The following is a 27,537-nucleotide window of genomic DNA, read 5'->3' as shown; positions in this document are numbered from 1 at the left end:
ACTTTGCTAGCGTATGAGATGAGTGCAATTGTACAGTAGTTTCAACGTTCTTTGGCATTGCCTTTCTTTGGGATTGGAGTGGAAACTGACCTTTTCCAGTCCTGTGGCCACTGCTGAGTTTTCCAAATTTTCTGGCATACTGAGTGCAGCACTTTCACAGCATCATCTTTTAGGATTTCAAAAATAGCTCAACTGGAATTCCATCACCTTCACTAGGTTTGTTCGTACTGATGCTTCCTAAGGCCCACTTGACTTCACATTCCAGGATGTCTGGCTCTAGGTGAGTGATCACACCATCATGGTTATCTGGGTCATGAAGATCTTACTATTGCTATTTGGTGGCTATAGAAATAACAAGTTATAGACTTTTCTTCTTTAATTTCTACATGCCTACTATTTCTTGGGGGCTTCCCTGGTGGCTCAGACAGTAAAGAGTCTGCCTGCAATGCAGGAGAGCTGTGGTCGGGAAGCCCCATGGAGAAGGAAATCGCAACCCACTCCAGTATTCTTACCTGGAAAATTCCATGGACAGAGGAGTCTGGTTGGCTACAGTCCACGGGGTTTGCAAAGAGTCAGACATGACTGAGCAAGTAACACACACACACTAGTTCTTGGAATCTCTACTGAAGAACCAATTTTTGTGTAAAGTAACATGCTAAAAAGTTTCTGATACTTTAAGTACCATCTAACATGGATGCCACAGAGAATTATAGCTAAAGGGCAGCATTACACATCCAACAAAAAAAATGTGATGCTGATATTAGCATTTTTATCATTTACCTTAAGGCAGTTATTCATGGAGACATTTTCACAGGTAATTATGATAATATCTTGTGGCAACAACTCCTCCATCCAGCCTTAACCGTCATACTTCTCCTATCCCCAAACACTTCTTGTAGACTTTTCTGATAAATAGGTCATTTATTTTGTAGTCAGAAGATATAAAAGTGGAAGTGGAATGAATAATAAATCAAGGGAATATATGTAATTAGTATATTTTTGTGTATTTTTAGCATGGATTTTGCCAAAAGCCTTTAAGATACCATAGCTACATACAAGTTTTAACTGCTTACTTTATTCTTTATTTATTTCATATAGCGGCCTCTTCAACTAAGTAATAGCGGCCATTTGCTTAACTTGAGTTCATTTATCACATCATAGTAATAAACTGTAGAGTCTCAAACTTCATAATGTATGACTCCTATAAAACTCTTAGAGATTTTATATTATAAATACATTAGATAGAATCTTGATCAAAGAAGTAATCTGATATAAAATATTAATGTTAGCATAAAATCTCTGTGCTTCAGTTATGGGTCCAACATAATACAAATCAAATAAGAGCTTATAGTAGCACTGAGTGAGGACCTACTGGCATGAAGAACTAGGCTAGATTTTCAGTTTCCAGTTAGGCATGTGAGAGGCCAGAAGTTGCCATTCTGTCCTAAACAGTGAAAAGCAGAACAAGCTGAATAATCAACAACTGTCTTTAAATTTGTCAGAGAAATAAGGTCACAGGGGCAAACCTCTTAGTCAGATTTGAAGAGACTGACAAGGAGCTACTGAGAATCACAACTAACCAGAGCAGAAACCCACAGCACAAACAACTGCAGGAACTAGGCCCAGGGTAAGGAAACCTGAACTGTGATCAACAAATTCCTGGAGGCGCAGAGCAGACAAGTCCAGGAGCTCCAGGAGAAGACTCCAGGAGCACCCAGGCATGGGGAAATTTCCCACACTTCTGTGAATTTTACTTCCAGGAACTCAACCAGGTTCTTATAGTGAATATCTGAGAAAAATCCCATTGTGGTTCCTGCAGGGAGAGAGGAAAGGAAGCCTTTTGAAATATCCCAGAGTACTCTGTCTGTAGAAGGCCTGCCCTCAGAAGAAACTATTTAACCAAAGCTTAATTTGCTGGTGTTTTATCAGGGTGTAACTGACCTATGGGAAGGGGAATAGCCAACTTCAGGTCCCTCTAGCCATCCTGTCCCACCAAAGGTGGATGGGAAGGAGACACAGGCTCACTGAAGACTGAGACCAAGTCATAGACCTGTAGAACACTTGCCTTCCCTCACGCTTACCACCACGTCACTAAAGGTCTATTTATAGTAGTTCCGCTTACCCAGTACATCGTGTTCAGCTATCAAGAGAAGCAATTACAAGACAGCCTAAATGACAAAAAGCAGTTTGAAGAGACCAAGTCAACATCAGAACTAGACTCAGATATAGCAGTACTATGAGAATTATCAGATAGGAATTTTTTAAAACTACGATTAATATGCTAAAGGCTCTCGTGTAAAAGTGAACGGCATATAAGAACAGATGTGCAATGTAAACAGAGAGGTGGAAAGTCTCAGAAAGAACCAAATAGATATGCTAGAGATCAAAACATGTAAGAGTAATGAAGAATGACTTTAGGATTTTTAGTACATGGACATGGCCATGGAAAGAATTTGAGCTTGAGGATATCTAAACAGAAAACCCCAAACTGAAAATCAAGAGAAAAAAGATAAAAACGGAACATCTAAGAACTGTGAAATGACTATGAAAACCTGTGTGCAATAGGAATTCCAGAAAAAAGAGAAAGAAACAGAAGTATTTGAAACAATAATGGGTGAGAGTTTCCCAGATTAATATCAGACACCAAATCACAGATTCAGGAAGCTCAGAGAATACCAAGCAGGACTGGTGGCAACAATTGAGCTAAATGTGTAACTATATTATTTCATTCCAAACCACATTTGAAAATTTGTCATTCCCCTTTCACAGATGTAACTTCTCCAAGGTAACATGGGACTAATCTTGAATTCCAGTTCTGTCCAAAGCCCTGTCTTAAAGAATTCCAATTAAAGTCCTGAGTTAAACATTAATATTATTTCCTCCAGATAATGATATTAGCTACAATTTTAATTACTTATCATGTACCAATAATAACTTTAATAACTGAAAATATATTACATAACCTTGGTGGAGTCTAGTATATCTGTAACTTTGTAAGGTAATTGTTATACTTACTTTACAAATGAGAAGACTGAAGTTTATTTTTTTAATTGAGATATAGTTGATTTACATTGTTAATCTTTGCTCTACAGCAAAGTGATTCAGTTATACTTATATGTGCGTGTGTTAGTCACTTAGTTGTGTCTGACTCTTTGTGACCCCATGGACTGTAGCCCACCAGGCTCCTCTGTCTATGGGATTCTCCAGGCAGAAATACTGGAGTGGGTAGCCATTCCCTTCTTCAGGGTATACATTTTTCTTCTATTCTTTTCTACTATGGTTTATCCTAGAATACTAAATATAGTTCCCTGTGTTATATGGTAGGACATTGCTATTTATCCAGTCTCTATGTAATAGCTTATATCTGCTAACACCAACCTCCCACTCCAACCCACCTCCAAACACTTCTTCCCCTGGCAACCACTCGTCTTTTCTCTACATCCATGAGTTTGTTTCTGCTTTGAAGATAAGTTCATTTGTGTCATAATTTAGATTCCACATATAAGTGATAACATATATTATTCGTCTTTCTCTTTCTGACTTATTTCATTGAGTACAATAATCTCCAGTTGGATCCATGGAGCTACAAAGAATATTATCTCATTATATTTGTGGCTGAGTAGTATTCTGTTGTATACATGAACCATATCTTTATCCATTCATTTGTCCATCAACATTTAGGTTGTTTTCATGTTTTTGGTATTGTAAATAGTGCTGCTATGAACATAAAGGCGCACTTATCTTTTTTGAATTATAGTTTTATCCAACTATATGCCCAGGGCTTCCCTGGTGGCTCAGAGGTTAAAGCGTCTGCCTGCAATGCGGGAGACCTGGGTTCGATCCCTGGGTCAGGAAGATCCCCTGGAGAAGGAAATGGCAACCCACTCCAGTATTCTTGCCTGGAGAATTCCATGGATGGAGGAGCCTGGTGGGCTACAATCCACGGGGTCGCAAAGAGTCAGACACGACTGAGTGACTTCACTTTCATTTTCACTTTCATATACCCAGGAGTAGGACTGCTGAATCAGGAGGTAATTCTCTTTTTCAGTTTTCTGAGAAACTTCTACACTGTTTTCCACAGTGGCTGCACCACTTAAATTCCCACCAACTTACATTCCCACCGACTTACATTCCCACCAACAGTAGAGGAGGGTTCCCTAGAAAACTGAAGCTTAGAGAGATTAAATAATTTGACCAAAAACATACATACTAAGTAGCAGATGTAATACTAAAGCTAAAATTTGTAAGACTATGGATCCTTTATTTATAACCTGTGTATATAAAGGGAAGGATGTGAGACTAGGCTTTCCCTTGGCCATTCTAGTACCTCTTGTATTAAGCTCAGCAGTCACAAATATCATCACTGCTCTGGATTTGGAAGCAGTATTAGAAAGAGGGAAAGAAATCAATTCCTAATGATATCAACCTTGTGATCTTACAGGTTTGTGTCCCATTTGCCTCATTCATGAATCTGACATGATGATATATAGTATCTGCTTCATAGTGCCCTTAAAAGAAATCTTTCGCTACATCATATAACTTTGAGAAGATCATTGTATATAATAAGTACTCAAGATAATAGCTATTACTTAACATTTTTCTTTAAAATTACTTTTTTACCTACACAAATACATTTAAAAAATCGTATTTCAGGCATAAGTGGAAATACCATTTAACTTGTATAAACACATGGAAATCTTAAAAAAAAAATACAGTTAAAACAATATTATTATCTTGCCAGCCAAGATCTCTGAGCCTGAGAGTTGCTCTCTGCTTGTTAACTCTGCAGGTATTTGAGAGAGCTAAAAACATGTAAGCACCAATCTAAGATCTACTGAGTGAATCAGGGATTCAAAAGAATTAAAAATAAAATAACTGCCTCACTATGTGAATCCATTTTATTCAAAGCTGTTATGTTATTGTTCTAAAAATAAAGTACTTAGAATTCTGAAATTTGGGGAAAATGTAACTGAGCATTGACTTTTATTTGCCAGTAATCTTACCTTTTACCATCTTTTACTGTAAACATGCATGGAAAGTATTTTTGTTCTTTTAAAACCATAAAGAACATTTTGAGGGTATCTGAGTGATAGGTCAGCAACAAAAAGTTAAAAAATGTGAACTCATAACCTGAGCCAGAGAAAGCCAGAGCTTTCATCATGCTAAAAGGATAGCAGTGACTCTGCTCTGAAAATGAGGAGCTATGACCTATCTATGTGGATAGAACAGAGGAACCTACTGGGCTATTCAGAAGTCACTGTGTATGTGAAACCAAAATGATAGAGAAATCTGCTTCTGCCTCAAGAGCTTAAAATTCCAGATAACAAAGGAAACCACCTTATGAGACTAAGGTTGCTCTATTAGCTTCAGCAAAAGATTCAAGCACCCTGGCTTCCTGAAAGATCCAGAGTTGCCAAATACATTGAAAGGGGCAAGAGATATGAGAGGAAATATGATGTAGTGACAAAAGTGGCAGACAAAAGGAAACAGAAGACCCAGCTTGTGTAAGGAATGAGGGAAATGTAAGAGCATGAGATAGGAATGATTTTGAAAACTGGGCCTTCGCACAGCCTCTGCCCTGTGAGATTATGCAAGTCGAGGCAAGTCATCTAAACTCTTGCTAAAATCTCAAATTGGTGAAACAGAGACGATGGCTCCTACCTCTGAAGTATGCTCTGAGGCTAGATTAAGGTGATGTCTGTAAAGGATGTCACCTACACTGAGAATTCAAAAAATGGAGGAGGAGACTCACAAGCCAAGTGCAATGTATGGATGGATACTTTTCAGAACTTGTTTTTTGAACAAATTAATAGTAAAAGGAGGAACGTGAGTCAGTAGGTAAATATATAACATGGGTTGGGTAATAGATACTATTAGTAATAACTACTAATTCTATGCAGATGACACCACCCTTATGGCAGAAAGTGAAGAGGAACTAAAAAGCCTCTTGATGAAAGTGAAAGTGGAGAGTGAAAAAGTTGACTTAAAGCTCAACATTCAGAAAACGAAGATCATGGCATCCGGTCCCATCACTTCATGGGAAATAGATGGGGAAACAGTGGAAACAGTGTCAGACTTTATTTTGGGGGGCTCCAAAATCACTGCAGATGGTGATTGCAGCCATGAAATTAAAAGACGCTTAATCCTTGGAAGGAAAGTCATGACCAACCTAGATAGCATATTCAAAAGGAGAGACATTACTTTGCCAACTAAGGTCCATCTAGTCAAGGCTATGGTTTTTCCAGTGGTCAGGTATGGATGTGAGAGTTGGACTGTGAAGAAGGCTGAGAGCCGAAGAATTGATGCTTTTGAACTATGGTGTTGGAGAAGACTCTTGAGAGTCCCTTGGACTGCAAGGAGATCCAACCAGTCCATTCTGAAGGAGATCAGCCCTGATATTTCTTTGGAAGGAATGATGCTAAAGCTGAAACTCCAGTACTTTGGCCACCTCATGCGAAGAGTTGACTCATTGGAAAAGACTCTAATGCTGGGAGGGATTAGGGGCAGGAGGAGAAGGGGACGACAGAGGATGAGATGGCTGGATGGCATCACTGACTCAATGGACATGAGTCTGAGTGAACTCCGGGAGTTGGTGATGGACAGGGAGGCCTGGCGTGCTGTGATTCATGGGGTGCAAAGAGTCGGACACGACCTAGCGACTGAACTGAACTGAACTAATTCTATTGGGTTTTGCCATTGTTTGTTAAAAAATCCTTACCCTTAGAGAAACAAACAGAATTACAAGTAAAGTGATGAGTCCATGTAGTTTCATTGTAGTTCCTCTATTTTCGTGTGTTTCTGAAAATTTCCACACACTCACACCTTTAAATATATATATATATATATATATATAGAGAGAGAGAGAGAGAGAGGGAAACAGATTAAAAGACACAAGCATCAGTCAATAAATATCCTGTTATTGTTTTCATCACAGTTAACATTTTTACCGCACAGTGTAGAACTTCCTCAAGGCTTGGTCCACACAATGAAAGGAAGGGCTTCTACATAGAAAGATCTGAAGATCCTAATAAGCCTACAGAAAAGTAAGACTACTGTGGAAAAAAAGTAGAAACTGAGTTTAGAGCTAAAAGAACTGACCCAGAGTGGTCTCACTTGGAGATAATCTAGAAATTAAGATCTTCGGAAATGAAATCAGGCTGTTACCAATACTAGAAATGTCCATTTTGTTTCATTCAGATCTTTTTTAGTTTTAAAACTCTACACTTTTTACTGCAGCCAAACTTTTGTTTCCTCATTGTTTTTTAAAATTACTTCTTAGAAAATGACTCTATTTAAGGCTTCAATTTGAGTATGACTTTCTCCAGAGGAAGGAATTGATTATCTTTCAGCCTTTGAAGGAGTCAATCACAAAAGAAGACAACCTGAGGACCCAGGAATCTAGATAGACCAATCCAAAAACCCCTAAATGATCGAAAGAGCTGGCACAGGGAGAAGGAAGAAGTCTTAGGGATGACTGCAGGCATAAAGTAAAGTAAGGTCCTGGATAACTCAGGAAATACAGACAGCACCATGCACTCAATGGACATGAATTTGAACAAACTGCAGAAGGGTGTGGAGGACAGAGGAGCCTGGTGTGCTGCAGTCCATGGGGTTGCAAAGAATTGGACACAACTTAGCAACTGAACAACAAAATGGAAGACATGTGGAATCAGTAAAGGAAAGTCATCAAGAGCAGTCTGGAATAGATAATATATAAATTAGTATCTCCAGATTGATATTTTTATCTACCAAAGGGTGAGGCATTAGACGTAGTATGTGGGGTTGCGGTGAAGATAGACTTAATGCACATTGAACACTTCAAACGTACCTGGAATTTACCAAGTACTCCATCAGTGTTAACTATTGTGAATATGCTTAAAAGCTTGCTCACTATTCAAAGCAGTTCTGGCCAAAGCAGATGCTTTTGATGCATAAATGCAGCTATGTGGGAGACCATATTGATTTTAAAAACAACTCAACGAATCAAAGATAAACAGCACTATTAGAACTTGTATAAGCTTTCACCTTGTCTCTTCATTGTTTCACTTTTAAATTATAATCCCAAGTTTTTTTTCAGGCACAAATATCTGTCAAAGTTCCTGTTCAACTCTGAACAAAATTCTCTGGAATATTCTAACAGATTTTTTTTTTTTTTTAATTTCCTGGCTTGTTTTTTCCTGCTTCTAGATGGGAATAACCTTTCCAACAGAAAGGGGTGATGATGTGAATGTGCTGGGAAAGGCCTAGATAGCTTACAAACATCTTCCTCCCATCTGTGGCCAGTGTGTGAAATCCCCACATTAATCATTCCTTTGTAGGCACAAAAGGCTTCTGCTAAATGTAACTGTTAGCTGGGAAAGGAAGCAGGTAAAGCTTTGGTCAGCTATTAAGACTCCACCTTTAATTGTTTTATCAATTTCCCCAGCATGCATTCATCTATCCTTTGATAGTGCAACAAAACATTATTGAATGTATATTAGAGATGGGATTAAAGGATTGAATGAGCTATTCTCCTAGGTCTGAGGAGCTCTAACACAAAAGGAGTCCCTGGGTAGAGGGGTTGTGAATGCCATTATTGGACTCAGACCAACTTGGGTTCTCAAACCTCTCTATATCTCAGGTTCTTCAACCACTGTTTCAGTAAATGGTTTAATACGTGTAAGTGTTTTACCAAGTTACTATCCAAGAACAACAAATATCAGCTATATTATCATTACTTTTATTATTATATAAATTAAATTAATAACAGACCATAGTTAGTACATGTTCAAAGTTCTTTGGTTCTAGCTACTGTGTAGTACCTTATTCTGCCTGGAAAATTTAACAGCTTCTTCTAAAGAGATGATAATAGAGCTAAGTGTGGAGTCAGTGCTCACAGGGACAAACTTTGGGAAGAGCCATGAGGCAATTAATACAATACTGTGTGAAAAAGTGAGAGCTTAAGTGGAAGTGAAGCAAAATGTTTTTTGGGTAAATGTAATATGAAGAGTTGCAAGGGTAAGTTGTGGGTGTTTGTTAAGGGTCTTATATATGGGTAAGTGGCTTGGACTTTGATCAATAGATAGAAAGTACCAATTGAGATGTTTTAGGAGAAAAGATAAAATCATATTTATTTTTGAGAAAAACTACCTATCACTCATGTAGCCTAGAAGTATTGACAGAAAAGGGGACTGGTGATAGGGCTTCACATAGAAAGTTGCAGTGATCTACTGGATGAGACGTTAGAGGGAACGGAGATGAAATGGAAGTTTGAACACATTCCCAAACTAAAGTCAATGAAACATGAAGTTATGTCAAAGGACAGCAGCTCAATCCAGTGTCCTAAGAGCCACCCTAGAAGAGCCCACTCCACAACTTTGTCCATCTCCCAGTGTCATCTGCCTCCCATCCCCAAACATATTCACTCCATCACCAAGTCCAGTTGCTCCAACCCTGCTCTCCATTTGCCATCCTTGCTGCCATGATCTGAGCATCAGCCTGTCACCATCTAGTCCAAAGGCTGCCTCATTAGATTTCTATTTTACTGTTGCTGAAACTCATCTCTTTCTAATATATACCTATAGGTTGTCACAGTAATAAGTCAACAAAATTTGATCACGTCACCGTCCTGGTTAAAATTTTCCAATCACTAGCCACTACTTACAGGACGAAAGATAAGCTCAATGATGACTAGTTAGATACCTACTTCTCTATCCTCAGTATGGCCAGACTCATTCCAAGAATCCAGTGGCTAAGAGATTTTGCTGTTTACTCATATCCTAAGGATGTATGGTTTGAATCTCTCCTTTCTACATGATCTCTCTATGATGAAATCAATCACATTCTTTTGACAAATTTTGACAAAAAGATTCCTCCATAACAGTTTCACAGAGACATTTGGATGAACTTAATAAGGCATTCAAATCCCTCTATGATAGTTCCCCAACTTATTAATATGACTTTTCCAAATCTTTCACTCAAGCCATGCTGTTCTGTTCATTGTCTTTTCTTGAAACACACCTTGTGCTTTGATACTTGTAAGTTTCAGCCCATGCCATCCCTCTCATGTGGAACACACTGCCTGTTTCTCTCTTCCTCTCCAGAACCTAAACATTCCCTACAACTATCTTGCTCTGTGAAATGTCCCCAAGTCACCTCAGTCTACTGGAAATTCTCTGAAATTGTCCTAGCACTTACCATCTCAGTCACTTATTTGCAATTTATCATCACTTCCTGTCTTGGGATATTACTGTATTATTGTATTCAATTATTATTTATATTTTGCATTGTTTTATAACTTTTAAAGTGTTTATGCTTTATTTCCTTCACTGGACCATAATTTCCTTGAAAGTTAGGACTGACCTGTATTCATTTTTTAAGCCCTTCATTTTATATGTGTGTGTGTGTGTGTGCACGCGCGCACTAAGTCGCTTCAGTCATGTCTGACTCTTTGCCACTCTATGGACTGTAGCCCGCCAGGCTCCTCTGTGAATGGGATTCTCCAGGCAAGAATACTGGAGTGGGTTGCCATACTCTCCTCCAGAGGATCTTCCTGAACTATGGATTGAAGCCATACCGCCTATGACTCCTGCATTTCAGATGGAATCTTTACTGCTGAGCCACAGTACAGTTCAGGACCTAGAAAATTGTTTGAATTAATGAACATCATTTTTTACTTATTAAATGTTACAGTTTTAACAGAATAAATCCAAATATATCAATTAACCTATTTTTGTTACATTTTTCCAGACAGGCGGGAATGTCTGTGCTTCCTTTATGAAAGAATTATTGAAAACCATATGGCCAAACACTGCGCAATTCTTGGTTTAGTTGTACTGCCCACTGAGCAGAGAAAACCTTTCCTTTTAAGGACAGAGGGTTAAGGAGGAAGGCGGAGGGGAGACAGAGAAAGGGGAAGAGCGAGGGGAAGAGATGGGAGAGATGAGGTGAAGAGAGGACAGGGACAAGGAAAGGGAGGGGAAGAGAAGAGGAAGGAGAAGTAAAAGCAAAGGCAATTATTCTCTTCTGATTAAACTGGTGGGCAAAGCACTTTCCAAAACATTAGGATCCTGTTGCTGACTAAACCAGTTTCGCTCATTCCCTCCCTTTTGTGTGTCATGTACAATATAAAGTTCTTTTTTCAGTGACCTGGGCAAAATTCTCTTTGAAGGTCATTCTGATGGCTTAGAGGAAGGTTAGGCTACAGGCTGGGAAGGCATGTTTAAGCAGCACCCAGGACGCTGGCATTGAAACACTGGGAAGAGTGAGAAGGCTTTTAAAACTTTCAGAGGATAAAGACATTGACATGATGTGTCTACTTACCAAGATTCTAGTGTTTTTTTTTTCTATAATTGGTAGGGGTGGAATATGAAGCAGTACAGTATTATAATTAGTACAGAAAACATGAGACTAAGTTATCAAAAATTTTTAAATTACTATTTTAAATTTACCACCCCCCCCCCATCACACACAACTCTGATTTCTCTCACAGGTTATCTTTTTTTTTTAATTTTTTTTTAATCTGCTTTCTTACCAGTAGCATTAAAAGTTCCATTTCATTGTTGAAACGTAATATAATTTTATAAATTGTTACAACTAAAAAGCCTGGATAGAACTGTAGTACCTGTGAATATAAACATTTTCAATAGTGGAAACATCTCATTTATTTAATCAAGGTCGTTTTTTAGTAGTCATATTGTTGGGGGAAAAAAAATCATACAGCAAAGAAAGTCAGCCTTTGCAGGGCAGGGAGATGCTAAGGAGAGTCCTAAATGGTAAGAAAGTGGTGATTCTGAAGAACTGAATGTTGCACCAGCCTCTGCATGCTTCCTCCCTTTGACACAGCAAGTTATTTTATGTGGTGAGAAAGTAAGGGTTGATGCTGTACCATTATTTACTAGAAATCACATGTCAGGAGTTCATTTTAAAAAAATTTAAAAAAAAGAGGAAGTTCAGGCTAAGTAAAACTTGGGTCAACGGCTGGCTTACGTAAATATGAAGGTTAGGTATGACTGCGACTTTGAATACAGTCCTGCAGAAGCAGCCACCTGGAGCCTTTCTCTCCTTCAAAGCAAAGCCTCTGAGCAGACAGGAAGAGTCACCACTCAAAGGCAGCCACAACTCAAGCTGGTGCAAATAACGGAACTGCACAGACAGACATCTACATGACGTGATTTCAGAAGCACAGACGCACACTACTTCCTGCCACCTAAAAACCTTTGACACTTCTTTGAAACTCGCCTGGTTTCCACCAAAGCACGAATAGACATCATGTGAACTGAACTGGCTTGAGTATTTATAAAAGGAAGAAGTTTGAAGCACATCTTAAGAAAAACTTGGAAATAAATCACCTTTTTCAGCCATACATTTTCACACATATATTGATTATGTGACTATTTTCAGAAGATCATATTGAAATGCCAACTATCATTAGGACCCTCTTTAACTTTCAAACCTCAGGCCCTTTCTCTGTCCCTCATGTGTGCATTCACTGTAGTAGTCTTCCTTCTAGTCCTTGATAAGAAGCTCATGCCCACTGCCATTTTGATACCTGCTGTTTGTCAGCCTGGGTGCATTCCTGACCACACAGCACACAGACTTCTTGTCACTGTGACTCTTCAGCCCAAAGGACACCTCCACAGTGAAGCCTTTACTGGCCATCTTATCCATAAGCAGCCACTGCCAATTCTGTCAACCCTCTGATGCTAATTTAGTTTTCTTCTTGTTGCTTCTTACTTTCTTCTTTACACTTCTGGTATTTTGAATGAAAGCTCTATTTATGAATTCACCCATGCAACAAACATTTCTTGAGGACTTAACATATGCCAGATGTTGCTGCTGCTGCTGCTGCTAAGTCGCTTCAGTCGTGTCCGACTCTGTGCAACCCCAAAGATGGCAGCCCACCAGGCTCCTCCATCCCTGGGATTCTCCAATGCATGAATTCTCCAATTCTCCTTCTCCAATGCATGAAAGTGAAAAGTGAAAGTGAAGTCGCTCAGTTGTGCCCAACTCTTGGCGACCCCATGGACTGGAGCCTACCAGGCTCCTCCGTCCATGGGATTTTCCAGGCAAGAGTACTGGAGTGGGGTGCCATTGTCTTCTCTGATGCCAGATACTATCCTATAATAATTCCTTGTGATTCATCAGTGAACAAAACAGATAAAGACATCTACCTTCAAGGACCTTATGTCCTGGCTGTGGAGTGGAGGTGCTCCTACAATAAACATAATACATGAGGAAATAGATGTTTGAAAGTAGCACTGCTTTAGAGGAAAGAAAAATATCAGGGCAATTTCAGAAGGATCAGGAGTGTCAAATTGTATGGGTAGGAACTGACTGCAATAAGAAATAGAATCAAGGTGGGCCTCAGGGAGAAGCTGAAATTTGATCAAACTGAAGGAGGAGATGAAGGTGTTATCCATGTAGGTATCTAATGGTTGGAAGAGTATTCCAGGCAGGGGGAACCACTAATACAAAGACCTAAAGCCTATGCATTAGCAGCAAGTTCCAAAAATAGTCAGAGAGCCGTTGTGACAATAGTTAAGTAAGTAAAGAGGAAACAAAAGTCTTAGTGTCAAGGGGGCAAGTTCATATAGAATCTTTTACTCTGAATGAAACCGAAAGTCACTGCAGTGTTTGGAGCAGAGGCAGGAGGTGATCTGACTGATGGTTTAAAGGCTCACTCTACACTCTGATCTGAGAGTAGTCTGTAGAGATGCAAGGGAAGAATGAGACCATATATATTGGAACACCACAGTATGCATGGCCCAGGAGACAAAAGATGTGTGTTGGATGAATTAAAATATGAATGAATGGAATATGGAGGCTGAAGAATAAGATAAACAGAGATACTCACAAGCATGAAGTAATGGGTGATATATTCACATTGTTGGAAAACAGAGGTAGTACATTAAGGTCATACATTATAATTATTTGTATGCCAATATGTGCGTGTTTATATCTATATACATAGATATGAATATTTACTGCTTGCCTTCTCTGTGGAAAACACTTTGAATTTTGACAGATGTTTTCACCTAATTTATGCCACATCTATAAATGTATGTGTATTGTAATATGCATTAATGCCAAGCTCCATATAATGCGGCTACTTCCATTCCTGAAAAATAGCACATCCTAGTACTGTCTAGCTGAGATGGAATTTTTTTAAATTCTGAACTTTATGGAAGAAGTCTGTTCTCACAGAAATAGAGGTCACGGTTTCAATTCCCATTTAGATATGTTAGTTTTAAATGAGGGAAATAATTTTCCAGCCACAGATTCTTTCTCAATGCCAAGAAACTTACTTGTAAAGAGTTAGTTTGCATGGATGCTCAGTTGTGTCTGACTCTTTGCAATCCTGTGGTCTGTAGCCTGCCAGGCTATACCGTGAGAAAAGGTCAAAAGAGTGAATCTGGAAATCCCTATACAGATCTATCTAGGAGGGAAAAAAAGACAGATGGCATACTTGCTATGTGTTTATATAAGAAAGGCAGCAGACATTTAAAATGTATTTTTTAACATGACAATATAGTCTCAAGATGATTAATTTCAAGGTTGGACAATTTTAGGATTTGAAAAATTATCTCATTTATCTAATTATTTAGTTACTAAGTTGTGTCTGACCCTTTCCCGACCCCATGAGCTGTAGCCTGCCAAGCTCCTCTGTCCATGGGATTTCCCAGGCAAGAGTACTGGAGTGGGTTGCCATTGCCTTCTCCAGGTAAATAATTATCAAATGTGTACTATAAACATAGCACTGACAATCCAAATTTGAGCAGAGTAGTGGACGCATCTGCATGGTTGATTATACTCATTCCCAACCGAGGTAACATCACTCTTAAGGAGAGAAAATTTGTTGTTAGGTAAGACAAAAAACCTTAAAGTTTTAATATAATATATATATATATATATATATATATATATATACACACACACACACATACAATACATAAACAGTTATACAGTCTGAAGATCCCTTAGGAAGAGAAAAGAGATTGAGAAACACTTGTCTATTGGAAAGCAAGTAATTATAATAAAATATAATAACTCCAGTGATAGGGAAAGCATAGAATGTAGTGGAAACACATGCCAGGAGCACCTAACTTGGTAGAGAAGGAGGTAGGGGAAGGCTTCCAGAGAGAAGTCACACTTCAGCAGAGTTGTAAGGGATAGCCAGTAGGAATTGCTCAGGCAAACAGGTGGAGAAGTTGTTCTAGAATTAAAGTGAAGGAAGAGCTCATACAAAAGATCTGGACAATCTCTAAATGGACTTTCATTGAGAAAAATCCTGTATAAACCTCTTAATTTTCTAGCTTGGCTAATTTGACTAATTAATTCATGAAGTTGGGCTACAGAGAAATCACTGCAAATTGAAAGCTGAATTTGGGTCACATTTTGTACCTCAAGTTGTCCTGTCTCACATAAGAGCCTTTCTTTCCATTTTCTGAAACTCTGGCCAAATCCTGTCAGAGAATCCCAACAGCCTCCCTTACTTGTCTCCCTCTTTGTTACCCCATAGCATTAGAACAACATAATGATCTTAGGAAGTAAAGTGCTAAATCAAAGTGTCTAGAGTGCACCCCTGATGAATCCTTTCTCTGCTCTCAAATCCTCAACATTGATCCAAATCAACCCCTTGGCCTACCTGCCAAGTGTTTGAACACAGCCTATAAATCACTGATATGGGAGTACTCAAGTATTCCATTAAGTCAGTAATTCCTAAACTTTAGTAGAAGCTAAGGGACTCTGTAGACTTCCCCTCGTTCAACCAGTCACAAATATTTAGAGTGCCTACAGTGTGAGAGGCATTTTTCTAATCACTAATGCTAGAGCAAGAACATGGACCTTGCTCTCTCAAGAAGCAATTGCAAGTAGAAATAAATAAATATAATAATAAATAAATATAATAATTTCAATTAATGATAAGTGTTATGAAGTAAGTTTTAAAAGGTTCACTAATTAAAGAGCACCTTGAGATAAGGAGATGGAGGAATATAGATAAGGAGGTGATGTCTGAGCTAAGACCTAAATAAGAAGAATCAGCTATACCAGTCTACCTTACCTGCCTCCTGAGAAATCTGTATGCAGGTCAGGAAGCAACAGTTAAAACCTTAGATGAAACAACAGACTGGCTCCAAATCAAGAAAGGAGTACATCAAGGCTGCATATATTCACCCTGCTTATTTAACTTATATGCAGACTACATCATGAGAAATACCAGGCTGGATGAAGCACAAACTGGAATCAAGTTTGCCAGGAGAAATATCAGTAACCTTGGATATACAGATGACACCACACTTATGGTAGAAAGTGAAGAAGAACTAAAGAGCCTCTTGATGTGCGAGTTGGACTGTGAAGAAAGCTGAGCAACAAAGAATTGATGCTTTTGAACTGTGGTGTTGGAGAAGACTCTTGAGAGTCCCTTGGACTGCAAGGAGATCCAACCAGTCCATTCTAAAGGAGATCAGCCCTGGGTGTTCTTTGGAAGGAATGATGCTAAAGCTGAAACTCCAGTACTTTGGCCACCTCATGCGAAGAGTTGACTCATTGGAAAAGACTCTGATGCTGGGAGGGATTGGGGGCAGGAGGAAAAGGGGACGACAGAGGATGAGATGGCTGGATGGCATCACCAACTTGATGGACGTGAGTTTGAGTCAACTTCGGGAGCTGGTGATGGACAGGGAGGCCTGGCGTGCTGTGATTCATGGGGTCGCAAGGAGTCGGACACGACTGAACGACTGAACTGAACTGATGAAAGTGAAAGAGGAGAGTGAAAAGCTGGCTTAAAATTCAACATTCAGAAAACTAAGATCATGGCGTCTGGTCCCATTACTTCATGGCAAACAGATGGGGAGACAATGGAAACAGTGAGAGACGTTATTTTGGGGGGCTCCAAAATCACTGCAGAAGGTGAAATCAGCCATGAAATTAAAAGACACTTGCTCCTTGGAAGAAAAGCTATGACCAACCTTGACAGCATATCAAAAAGCTGAGACACTACTTTGCCAACCAGTGTCTATCTCATTAAAGCTATGGTTTTTCCAGTAGTCATGTTTGGGTGTGAGAGTTAGACTATAAAGAAAGCTCAGCACTGAAGAATTGATTCTTTTGAAGTGTGGTGTTAGAGAAGACTCTTGAGAGTTCCCTGGACTGCAAGGATATCCAACCAGTCAATCCTAAAGGAAATCAATTCTGAATATTCATTGGAAGGACTGATGCTAAAGCTGAACCTCCAATAATTTGGCCACCTGATGCAAATAACTGACTCATTGGAAAATATCCTGATGCTAGGAAAGATTGAAGGTGGGAGGAGAATGGGATGGACATGAGTTTGAGTAAGCTCCGGGAGTTGGTGATGGACAGGGAAGGCTGATGTGCTGCAGTCCATGGGTTCTCAAAGAGTCAGACACAACTGAATGACTGAACTGAACTGAACTGATGTGACTATCGGAGGGAAGAGACCCCCAAACACAGGGAGAAGCAAAGGCATGGACCCTAAGTGGAAATGAAAATGAACAATGGATAGTGAATATACACCTCTCTAGCTATAAGTACGTAAGTGAAGTCGCTCAGTCGTGTCCGACTCTTTGCGACCCCGTGGACTATAGCCTACCAGGCTTCTCCGTCCATGAGATTCTCCAGAATACTGGAGTGGGTTACCATTTCCTTCTCTAGGGGATCTTCCTGACCCAGGGATCAAACCCAGGCCTCCCACATTGGAGGCAGATGCTTTAACCTCTGAGCCACCAGGGAAGATGCTATACCTTTCTTAAAATGTCATTTTCTGTATCAGTGGTTTTGCTACAGTCAGCTACCTTACTCATGGCTCTTAAGAACCTCAGGAAGTCTCTCTGAAACCAGCAAGTAGAGTTAATGTCTCTGGGCCCATGCAAATGGCTATTTTCAGTGCCAATGACCAGAATCCATGTCCTGTCACCTCTACACTAAAGCATGTTATACATGAAATTGTCTTACAACTTGCAGGGAGAACCTGAGTGTCCTAAAATCCATCTTGCATCCTTGAATAAAAATTCTTGTGTTACCTGCTCAAGAGGCAATAGTGCTCTGTGATTGCCCATGTGTGAAGCAGATTTTCTGGGTCAGAATCCCAATTCTGACACTTATTAGTTTTTGGTCCATGGACAACTTGCCTAAAATTTCTGTGCCTAAGTTTCCTATAAAATGATAATGCCTCGTGTGATTTTTATGAGAATTTAATGATGCAATGAAGGGAAAACACTTGAAAGATCTTTGGTACTTTATAAATTATTATAATGCTTATTATATGAATTCTGAATTCCTGCTAAACTATGCCTACAATCCCCAGTCAAATTTATTCCATTTCCTCAGCCTAACATACGTTTTCTTCATTTCCAGTGGCCAAATTTCTACATACTTATAAAGCTCAGATAAATTGCCATAACCATCTTGAAATTTTTCTCGAGTTTAACTCTCAGAAAAACAATTTCCCTCCTCTGAATAACTATTAGTACACTGTTTATACCATTAATCTAATCATTCACAATCTTACAAGGTAATTTTGTTCATGTTTTGCTACTCTGCTAGATTGTAAATAATTTAGAGCAATGATATCCTATAGAAATATACTTTAAAATATTCTAGTTAAATTTTTTTTAATCAGGTGAGATGAGTTTTAGTAATACATTTTAAACTCCATATCCAAAAGGTTATCATTTACAATGAAATCATTATAAACAAATTAATGAAATATTTTCTATTTTTGTACTAGGTCTTTGAAGTCCAGTGTGTATTTGACATTTATGGTACATCTCAGTTTGGAGAAGGAAATGGCAACCCACTCCAGTGTTCTTGCCTGGAGAATCCCATGGACGGAGAAGCCTGGTAGGCTGCAGTCCATGGGGTCTCACAGAGTTGGATACGACTGAAGTGACTTGGCGGCAGCAGCAGCAGTTTGGACTAGCCATATTTCAAGTGTTCCATGGAAAGATGTGGATAGTAGCTACCATTCAGGACAATGCAGTTTTAAGGCTTGTATTATCCTATATAACTCAGTATTTATCATAATGCCTAACTTAGCACATTTTCCATTTCAGAATTTCAATTAATATTTATCAAATGACTTACTTTAGTAATATATTTAAAGTAAATACAAAATCTTTTCCCATAGAAAACATGTTTCTGCTATTCATAACACAAGTAAAAATATAAAAACCATAAAAGTAGGAAAACTACTCAACTTTCTTTAAAGGATAAAAAATTTGTTCTTCCTCTGGAGTGAAACATTTTTCACTTCTCATTAGAATATAGTTAAGTACAAGTCCTGGATCACTAAAAGAAATAGTATGTATAGCAATAACATCATTGACTTTTTGCTTCACAAGTTGAGGGGAACAATTCAACCCTACTTTCCCAATACAAAGAAGAATTTTAGACAAAAGTAATTGACTCTTTTTTTTAATTGAAGTAAAATTGCTATGTTACATTATTTATGATTCAGGTGTGTATTACCATTTCATGTTTGTATATGCTGCAAAGTGCACAAAACCAAAAATCTAGTTATCAATCATCACCATACAATTGACATTCTTCAACCATTTGCTCATTCCTAAAACCCCCTCCCCTCTGACTGGTAATCACCGATCTGTTATCTGTATCTATGAATTTATTTTTATTTTGGTTTGTTTAATCATTTTCTGTTGTTTTTTAGACTCCACATATGAGTAAAATCATATGGTATTTGTCTTTCTTTTGTCTAACTTATATTGCTTAGTCAATAATATAACTAAGTACCGTAAAGTCAGGCCATGTCATTACACATGGAATATTTCATTCTTTTAATCCCTGAGTAGTATTCCATTGTATATATATACCAGATCTTCCTTTTCCATTCATCTGTTGATGGACAGTTAGGTTGTATCCATATCTTAGCTATTGTAAATAATACTGAAATGAGGATAGGGTACATATATCTTTTCAAATTAATATTTTTGTATACTTTGAATAAATACCCAGAAGTGGAATAGCTGAATCATATAGTAGCTTTTTCTTAATTTTTGAAGTATCTTTATGCTGATTTTCACAGTGGCTGGACCAATTTAGATTTCCTTCAATTTACATTCCCACCATCCCCAAAGTGTATAAATGTTCCCTTTTTTCCACATCCTCTTTAACATTTGTTATTTCTTGTCTTTTTGACAATAATCATTCTATATGAGAAATTTGAGGTATATCTCTTTGCAGTGTTGAATCTCATTTCCCTGATAACTAGTGATCTTGAACATCTTTTCATATGCATATCAACCATCTGCATATCTTCTTAGGTAAAAGTCTTATTCCTGATCTTAGTGTAAATACTTTCAGTTTTTCACCATTTAGTGTGGTGTTTACTGTCGATTTGTCATGTATTGCATTTATTATGTTGAGGTACCTTTTCTCTATACCTATTTTGTTGATATTTTTTCATAAATGGATGTTGAATTCTGTCAAATTCTTTTTCTGCTTCTATTGAGATGATCATATGATTCTTATCATTTATTTTGAAATGTAGTATAACACATTGATTGATTTTCAAATATTGAACTATTCTTGCATTCCTGGGATAAATCCCACTTGATCCTGCTGTATGAGTCTATTGTTGGATTCAGTGTGCTAATATTTTGATGAGGATTTTTACATCTACATTTATTAAGGATACTAGCCTGTACTTTTCTCTTTTTTGGTGGTATCCTATTTGATTTTGGTATCAGGGTAATGTTGATTTCATGAATTGAGTTTAGGAACATTCCCTCCTTTTCAACATTTTGGAAGAGTTTGAAGGATAGTATTAAATATTTTTTTAAATTTTGGGGAGAATTCACCCCCAATGCTTTCTGATCCTAGACTATAGTTTGTTAAGAGATTTTTTTTATCACCATTTCAATATCCTTATAAGAAATCAATCTATTCAGATTTTCTTCATGATTAAGTATCTTCTATTCAGTATATTTATCCATGACTAAGTCTTAAAAGATAGTTTGTTTCTAGGAATTTATCCACTTCTTGTAGGTTGCCTAGTTTGCTGGTCTATAATTGTTTATAGTAGTTTCTTATGATATTTTTTATTTTTATGGTCTCAATTATAATTTATTCTTTAGATGTTACATTTATAAATATATATGCACCCAGTAGGGGAGCACTATAATAAAGAAAGCAAATATTAGGGCTGACCTGAAGGGAGAAACTGACAGCAATACTTGGGAGCTTGGAGTCTTAGCCACTGGACTACCAGGGAAGTCCCGCTTTAATATTACACTTACATCAATGGATACATCATCCATGCTGCTGCTGCTGCTGCTAAGTCGCTTCAGTCGTGTCCGACTCTGTGCGATCCCATAGATGGCAGCCCACCAGGCTTCCCTATCCCTGGGATTCTCCAGGCAAGAACACTGGAGTGGGTTGCCATTTCCTTCTCCAGTGCATGAAAGTGAAAAGTGAAAGTGAAGTCACTCAGTCGTGTCCGACTCTAGTGACCCCATGGATTGCAGCCTACCAGGCTCCTCCGTTCATGGGATTTTCCAGGCAAAAGTACTGGAGTGGGGTGCCATTGCCTTCTCCGACATCATCCATACAGAAAAATAATAATCAAACATCAATTTTAAACAACACATCAAACCAAATGAACCTAATAGATTAGATATACATATACAGAGAAAGAAAAAAGAAACATTCCATCTAAAGCAGCAGAATACACAGTTTTCTCAAGTGTACATGGGCCATTTCCACACACTTAAGTCACAAAACAAGTCTCCATAAATTTAAGGAAACCAAAATCCTGTCAAGCATCTTCTCCAAACAACAATGTCATGAAATTAAAAATCAACCATAAGAAAAAACAGAAAACCACCAAATTTGTGGAGATTGAACAATATGCTACTGAATAACCAGTAACCAACTAGAAATTCAAAGACACAAGCACAAAATACATAGGCGAATGAAAACAGAAATGTAAACACAAAAATCTATGCCAAAACAGTTCTAAGAAGAATGTTCATGATAATAAAACAGGCTTACTTCAGAAACAAGAAAAATCACAAATAAACAATCTAGTTTTGTACCTAAAAAAAAACTAGAAAAAGAAGAGCAAAAAGGCCTGAAGTTAACAGAAGAGATGAAATAAGAAAGATTAGAATGGAGATAGGGGCTTCCCTGGTGGCTCAGATGGTAAATAATCTGCCTGCAAGGCAGGAGACCTGGGTTCAGTTCTTGGGTTGGTACAATCCCCTGGAGAAGGGAATGGTTACCCACTCCAGTACTCTTGCCTGGAGAATTCCATGGACAGAAGAGCCTGGCAGGCTCCAGTCCATGGGATCCCACAGAGTTGGACACAACTGAGTGATTAATACTTTTCCTTTTTTCAGAGTGGAAATAGATGAAATAGAGTCTGAAAAGACAGTAAAATAGATCAGTGAAACTAAGAGTTAGTTCTTTGAAAAGATAAACAAAATTGAAAAAACTTTAACTAGACTAACGAAGAAAAAAAGAACTCAAGTAAAATCAGAAATGAAAGAGTAATTAAGTCTTAAATGTGCAGGATTTGTTTATCCTGAATGTATTTCAAAACAATTTTTCTGCTCACCACACAATTTTTCAAAGTGTTGTGTTCCAAATATTTTCAATGTTTTTATAATTGATTTTTCTAGTTAATCAGATGCAGTTATAGAAATGAATGACATTTTTCAATAGTCATTAACAACATCCTGTCAGGATCAAACCAACTTGAATTGTTCCTAGAATAATGATGATATGAAAGAACTTTATATCCTGATATGTATTCTATTACTCTTAAATTGGGGCTACTCACTCCTTCCTTGTCACCATTATTCCTAGCTTTCCTTTTAACCATAAGTATCCATATATCTGCAATATTGAATTTGTAGAGAATTACAGGAAATTAACAAAATATAGTAATTAGGGAGGCAAAATTACTCACCTTTGGTAATCTCAATGCTAATTTGCAAAGTGGCAACTGATAATTGTTTTCATTAAATATAAGAGATTCATCCAAGTTGTTGACTATCTTTTCTTTAGGTACTTTATAAACTACAATGGCACCCTTATAATGAGGGCAGCTATAGTTTCCAAATTCATCCACTTCTTTGATTTGGAGTTCCAGTCTAGGTGTCCTTTGTAAATGAAAAATAAGCTTGTAGTCTTTCCCATAATCCTTCCCATTGCCTAAATAAAAGCAAAATGTATTTGTTACTGTTAATACATACCACAGATCTAACTTAATTTTTAAAAATTCAAATAATCATTCATTTTTTAAATTTATCTGTTGTGTGTAAATACTTCTTATCAAAACATAACCTAGCAAAGCAGCACTAGACTGAGATTGTGTAAATTGCTAAAAGAATTCTCATCTATACTTGAACTACGTTCTCTCTGGCCGCTTCTTCTAGATCTCATATCCTTGGTTCTTTTCTTTTTTTATGCATTTGTGGGAATCATCATTGATCTGATTTTCACTTTCTGTTACATTATACTACAAGAAACCATTGGAAATATTTAGCTGTTTCTCTACTTAGAAAATTGTTTTCACTTCTTAACAATGACATTTTTTCCTTTCACTTAACTATCCATTTCATATTGCACACTATCATGACCTCACCATGGACATTCTAGAAATATATTCTCCTATATGGTAGCAACATGTAGCTTTTAAAATTAAAGTTGAAACTAAGATTAAAAATTCAATTCCTTAGGCATTGTAGCCACATTTCAAATGTTCAATAGCCACATCTGTCTGTAGCTACCTTATTGGAGAGTACATATATAAAACATATTCACCATGGCAGAAATACAGTGCTGTTCTAGAACTTCCAACTGTAATAGTTTCTAGATTTAATAGTTACTGAAATTTCTATTAAAACCTAGTGAATCCCCCCACACAAGGCTATGTAAAAGTCTTCTCAACGATCCACTGAAAATAATGGAACTTTAGTGAACATAACATTTCACTCATAGGGGTTTTACCATGACTATCAGGCTATTTCACCTTCTCATTGGAATAGTAAAACAGACACAGTCACATTCCCTAAGGCAGGTGTGCATTACCCTTTACAAATTTAAAAGTAAGCTATAAAGTCGTAGTTATAATATGTTTCTGACATAAAGATCTAGATCCAAGTTCAGCTTCTAGTATTTATTTACATGGCAATATTTATCCAGCTCTTTCACATCTGAACTTCTTAGAGCCTTCACTTCCTTATCTTTAAAACAAGAAAAATAAAACTTACCTTCTAGGATTGTTCTGGGAATGAAATGAGATAATGTATGGATAGAATGATTAGGAAAGGATGTGGCACATAATAAGAGCTCAGTAAACAAGAGCAAGACAACAAATGAGAAAAAACAGATGGGATTCTTACATTGTTTTGAATTTGTGTTTATGACAAAAACAACCCACTGGAATTTCTTAAAAAAATGTCAATATGAAGCTTTTATATCAGCAGCAACTTCCTGCTGCTCTGAGAGGCCTGAAAGTTGACTACTCCAAGATCTCTCTTTCTCTATCTACCTATCTCTATCTCAGTCTACCTCTGTATCTCTCTGACTGGAAACTTCCAATCTTCCCAATGACATAAGAGTTCTTTGAGAGATGCAGATGACATCAATACTTTTCTAATTGTTGTGACTGCTAGAGGTCATTTTGGTGGCTTTCTAAAGCACAGTTAAATCTAGAATTAGAATAACTCCAGGTTATGGAAGGTATAGCAGTATGTTCCTTTGCACAAGTCTGTGTTTTAGGGGCAACCTGGTTCATTGAACAAAACAGATTCCTAAGACATTCTAAGATAAGCATGACTAGACTGATTTGTCTTAAAAGAATCACTCTGGTTAAAAAAAAAAATGGGGTAGGAGGGCAGAAAATTATTTGGAGTCACTGAAACTGAAATGCCATCTTGAAAATAATAAATTAGAGTTTCTGGATCACGGCGGGGGGGCAACCTAACAAACTCCTACTTCCATCCCTCTAGAGTACTAGCAAGAAAAACGTTGCGACTTTTGTCCCAGTAGAATATAATTTACTAAATTTCTATTTCCATCTCATGAATGGTGCTCCCTGCCAGGTACACAATTACTCATAAGGAATAATTTACATACATACATTGTATAAAGATTGAGGAACTTATCGACCTTTTATTGCCAGTTAATTAAAAAAAGCTAAAGATCTAAAATGTAAATCTCTAAGAATCACATTTACATATGAAATAAGGATAAAATTATTGAGCATTTACTAGTAATAAATAACATTACCTTATTGTTCTATATAGAAAACATTATGTAGCTTTTTAAAGGTGGAATTTCACTGTCACTAAGATATACTGCACTATATTTGGAAGACCCTTTGTCACAGTTTTAAAAAAAATAACAGAACCAAAAGAGGATGAGTAGCACAGAAAATTGCACTGTTTTATTTTTTTTCTCCCACTCTGTCATATTTAGAGAAGTAAAACCAAAAGTCATTCATTACATACCAAAATTATAAAAGCAATCATGAGTTGACATTTTGAGAACCTTTCTCTTTGTGCATATTATGTATACAGTTCCTAGTAGGAATAGTAGGGTAGTAACTATACAGTAAAAATTTATCATAGAAATAAGAACAGGATTTATTTATATTTTGTGTTACTAGATATTTCTTATAGCAATATATTTTCTCAATATTGGGTTTTGGAGTATTTTTCACTGAAAACATAGGAAGTACAAAGGTAGTAATACGTGCTTTTGCTTATAAAGGTAAGATGAGGAAGTAACAGGCTAGGGACGCGGAGAACCAGAAGACTCTCATGAAAACCACTGGCTTGGGATATTTCTCTGTCCTAACACATCTCTTCTAGTTATAGGTACTTTCACTGTAAGCATATTTGCTATAGACAAATAGGCTATAGCAAATAGTTATAGGCTCTTTCTCAGAGCCTTTTTCCACAAACTTTTTTGCCATATAACTCTCAGGCCATAGGGCTTCCCTAGTAGAGCAGCTGGTAAAGTATCCACCTGCAATGAAGGAGAGCCTGGTTCAATTCCTGGGTCAGGAAGTTCCCCTGGAGAAGGGATAGGCTACCCACTCCAGTATTCTTGGGCTTCCCTGGTGGCTCAGACGGTAAAGAATCCACCTGCAATGCAGAAGACCTGGGTTCAGTCCCAGGGTTTGATGGGCTACAGTCTAAGGGGTCATGAAGGGTAGGACACGACTGAGTGACTATATACAGCACAGCATGTGTAATATCACAGATTTAGTGATCAGGCCACAAGACAATTTTGCTGTAAGAGATAAAATACCTGGTTAATAGGTTCATTTGACATATACAACCAAAAAATCATGACAGATGACAATGATTTACCCCATGAATTGTTTTTTTTGTTTTTTGTTTTTTGTTTCTTTGAAACACTACATTGGGGTAGAAAGAGGCTGAGACCATGGGCCTGAGAGACCCAGAGTTGAACACATATTCCCTTGTGGCTTATCTGGTAAAGAATCTGCCTGAAATGTGGGAGGCCTGGGTTGGGAAGATCCCCTGGAGAAGGGAAAGGCTACCCACTCCAGTATTCTGGCCTAGAGAATTCCATGGACTGTATAATGCATGGAGTGGCAAAGAGTCAAATGTGACTGAGTGACTTTCACTTTCACTTTTCCCATAGAACTTTGGAACATGTATCAATGGACATGTGACAATATACGAAGGACAGACAGTATTTTTGCAGTGCTCCACAAAGCTCAGTTACAAATATGCATCCCAGTATTTGGAAACTGATACCTCTCTCAGTGATGGATGACATTTTAGTGAATAAAAAAATAAAAACAATGCTAAATAAATAAACAAGTAAAAATATATATAAAAAAATGAACAGATACTTAGAGACAAGTGCTTAGGTACAAGTCACAAAATAAATCAGTTATCTGTGCAGCATTGGCATGAAACTACACACATTTTAATTGTATTTAAATATTTTATATTTCACAATAAAGTCTTTATAATTTTGTTATTCATTTCTCATGATTCATTAGGTGGTTTTGTTGTTGTTCAATCACTAAATCACATCCGACTCTTTGCAACCCAATGGACTGCAGCATGCCAGGTTTCCCTGTCCTTCACTATCTCCCAGAATTTGCTCAAACCCAAGTCCATTGTGTCAATGATGCCATCCAACCGTCTCATCCTCTGTCGCCCTCTTCTCCTGCCCTCAGTCTTTCCCAGGATCAGGGTCTTTTCCAACAAGTCGGCCCTTCACATCAGGTGGCCACATGTGATCTTCAGCTTTAGCATCAGTCCTTCCAATGAATATTCAGAATTGATTTCCTTAGGATCAACTGGTTTGATCTCCTTGCTGTACAAGGGAACTTCAAGAGTCATCTCCAGCGCCACAGATTGGAAGCATCAATTTTTTGGCACTCAGCCTTCTTTATGATCCAACTCTCACATCCATACATGAGTAGTAGAAAAACCATAGCTTTGACTTCGGAACTTTTGTCAGCAAATTGATGTCTCTGCTTTTTAACTTGCTTACTAGGTTTGTCATAGCTTTCCTTCCAAG

General features: G+C 37.7%; 1 protein-coding gene across 2 annotated transcripts in view; it reads right to left on the bottom strand.

Annotated features, from left to right (window-relative positions):
• The window catches only part of DTHD1 (death domain containing 1), an 89,517-nt gene that overhangs the window by 25,089 nt on the left and 36,891 nt on the right, over nt 1-27,537 (bottom strand). For both annotated transcript variants that reach the window (XM_027544237.1, XM_027544236.1), the window contains one exon: nt 22,931-23,175. In XM_027544237.1, the coding sequence (XP_027400038.1) occupies nt 22,931-23,175 (245 nt within the window). The remainder of the gene's footprint in view (nt 1-22,930; nt 23,176-27,537) is intronic.

The sequence above is a fragment of the Bos indicus x Bos taurus genome, chromosome 6 (genome assembly GCF_003369695.1).
Source record: "Bos indicus x Bos taurus breed Angus x Brahman F1 hybrid chromosome 6, Bos_hybrid_MaternalHap_v2.0, whole genome shotgun sequence".
In the NCBI taxonomy this organism is placed as follows: domain Eukaryota; kingdom Metazoa; phylum Chordata; class Mammalia; order Artiodactyla; family Bovidae; genus Bos; species Bos indicus x Bos taurus.
This window is presented reverse-complemented; position numbering and strand designations above follow the sequence as displayed.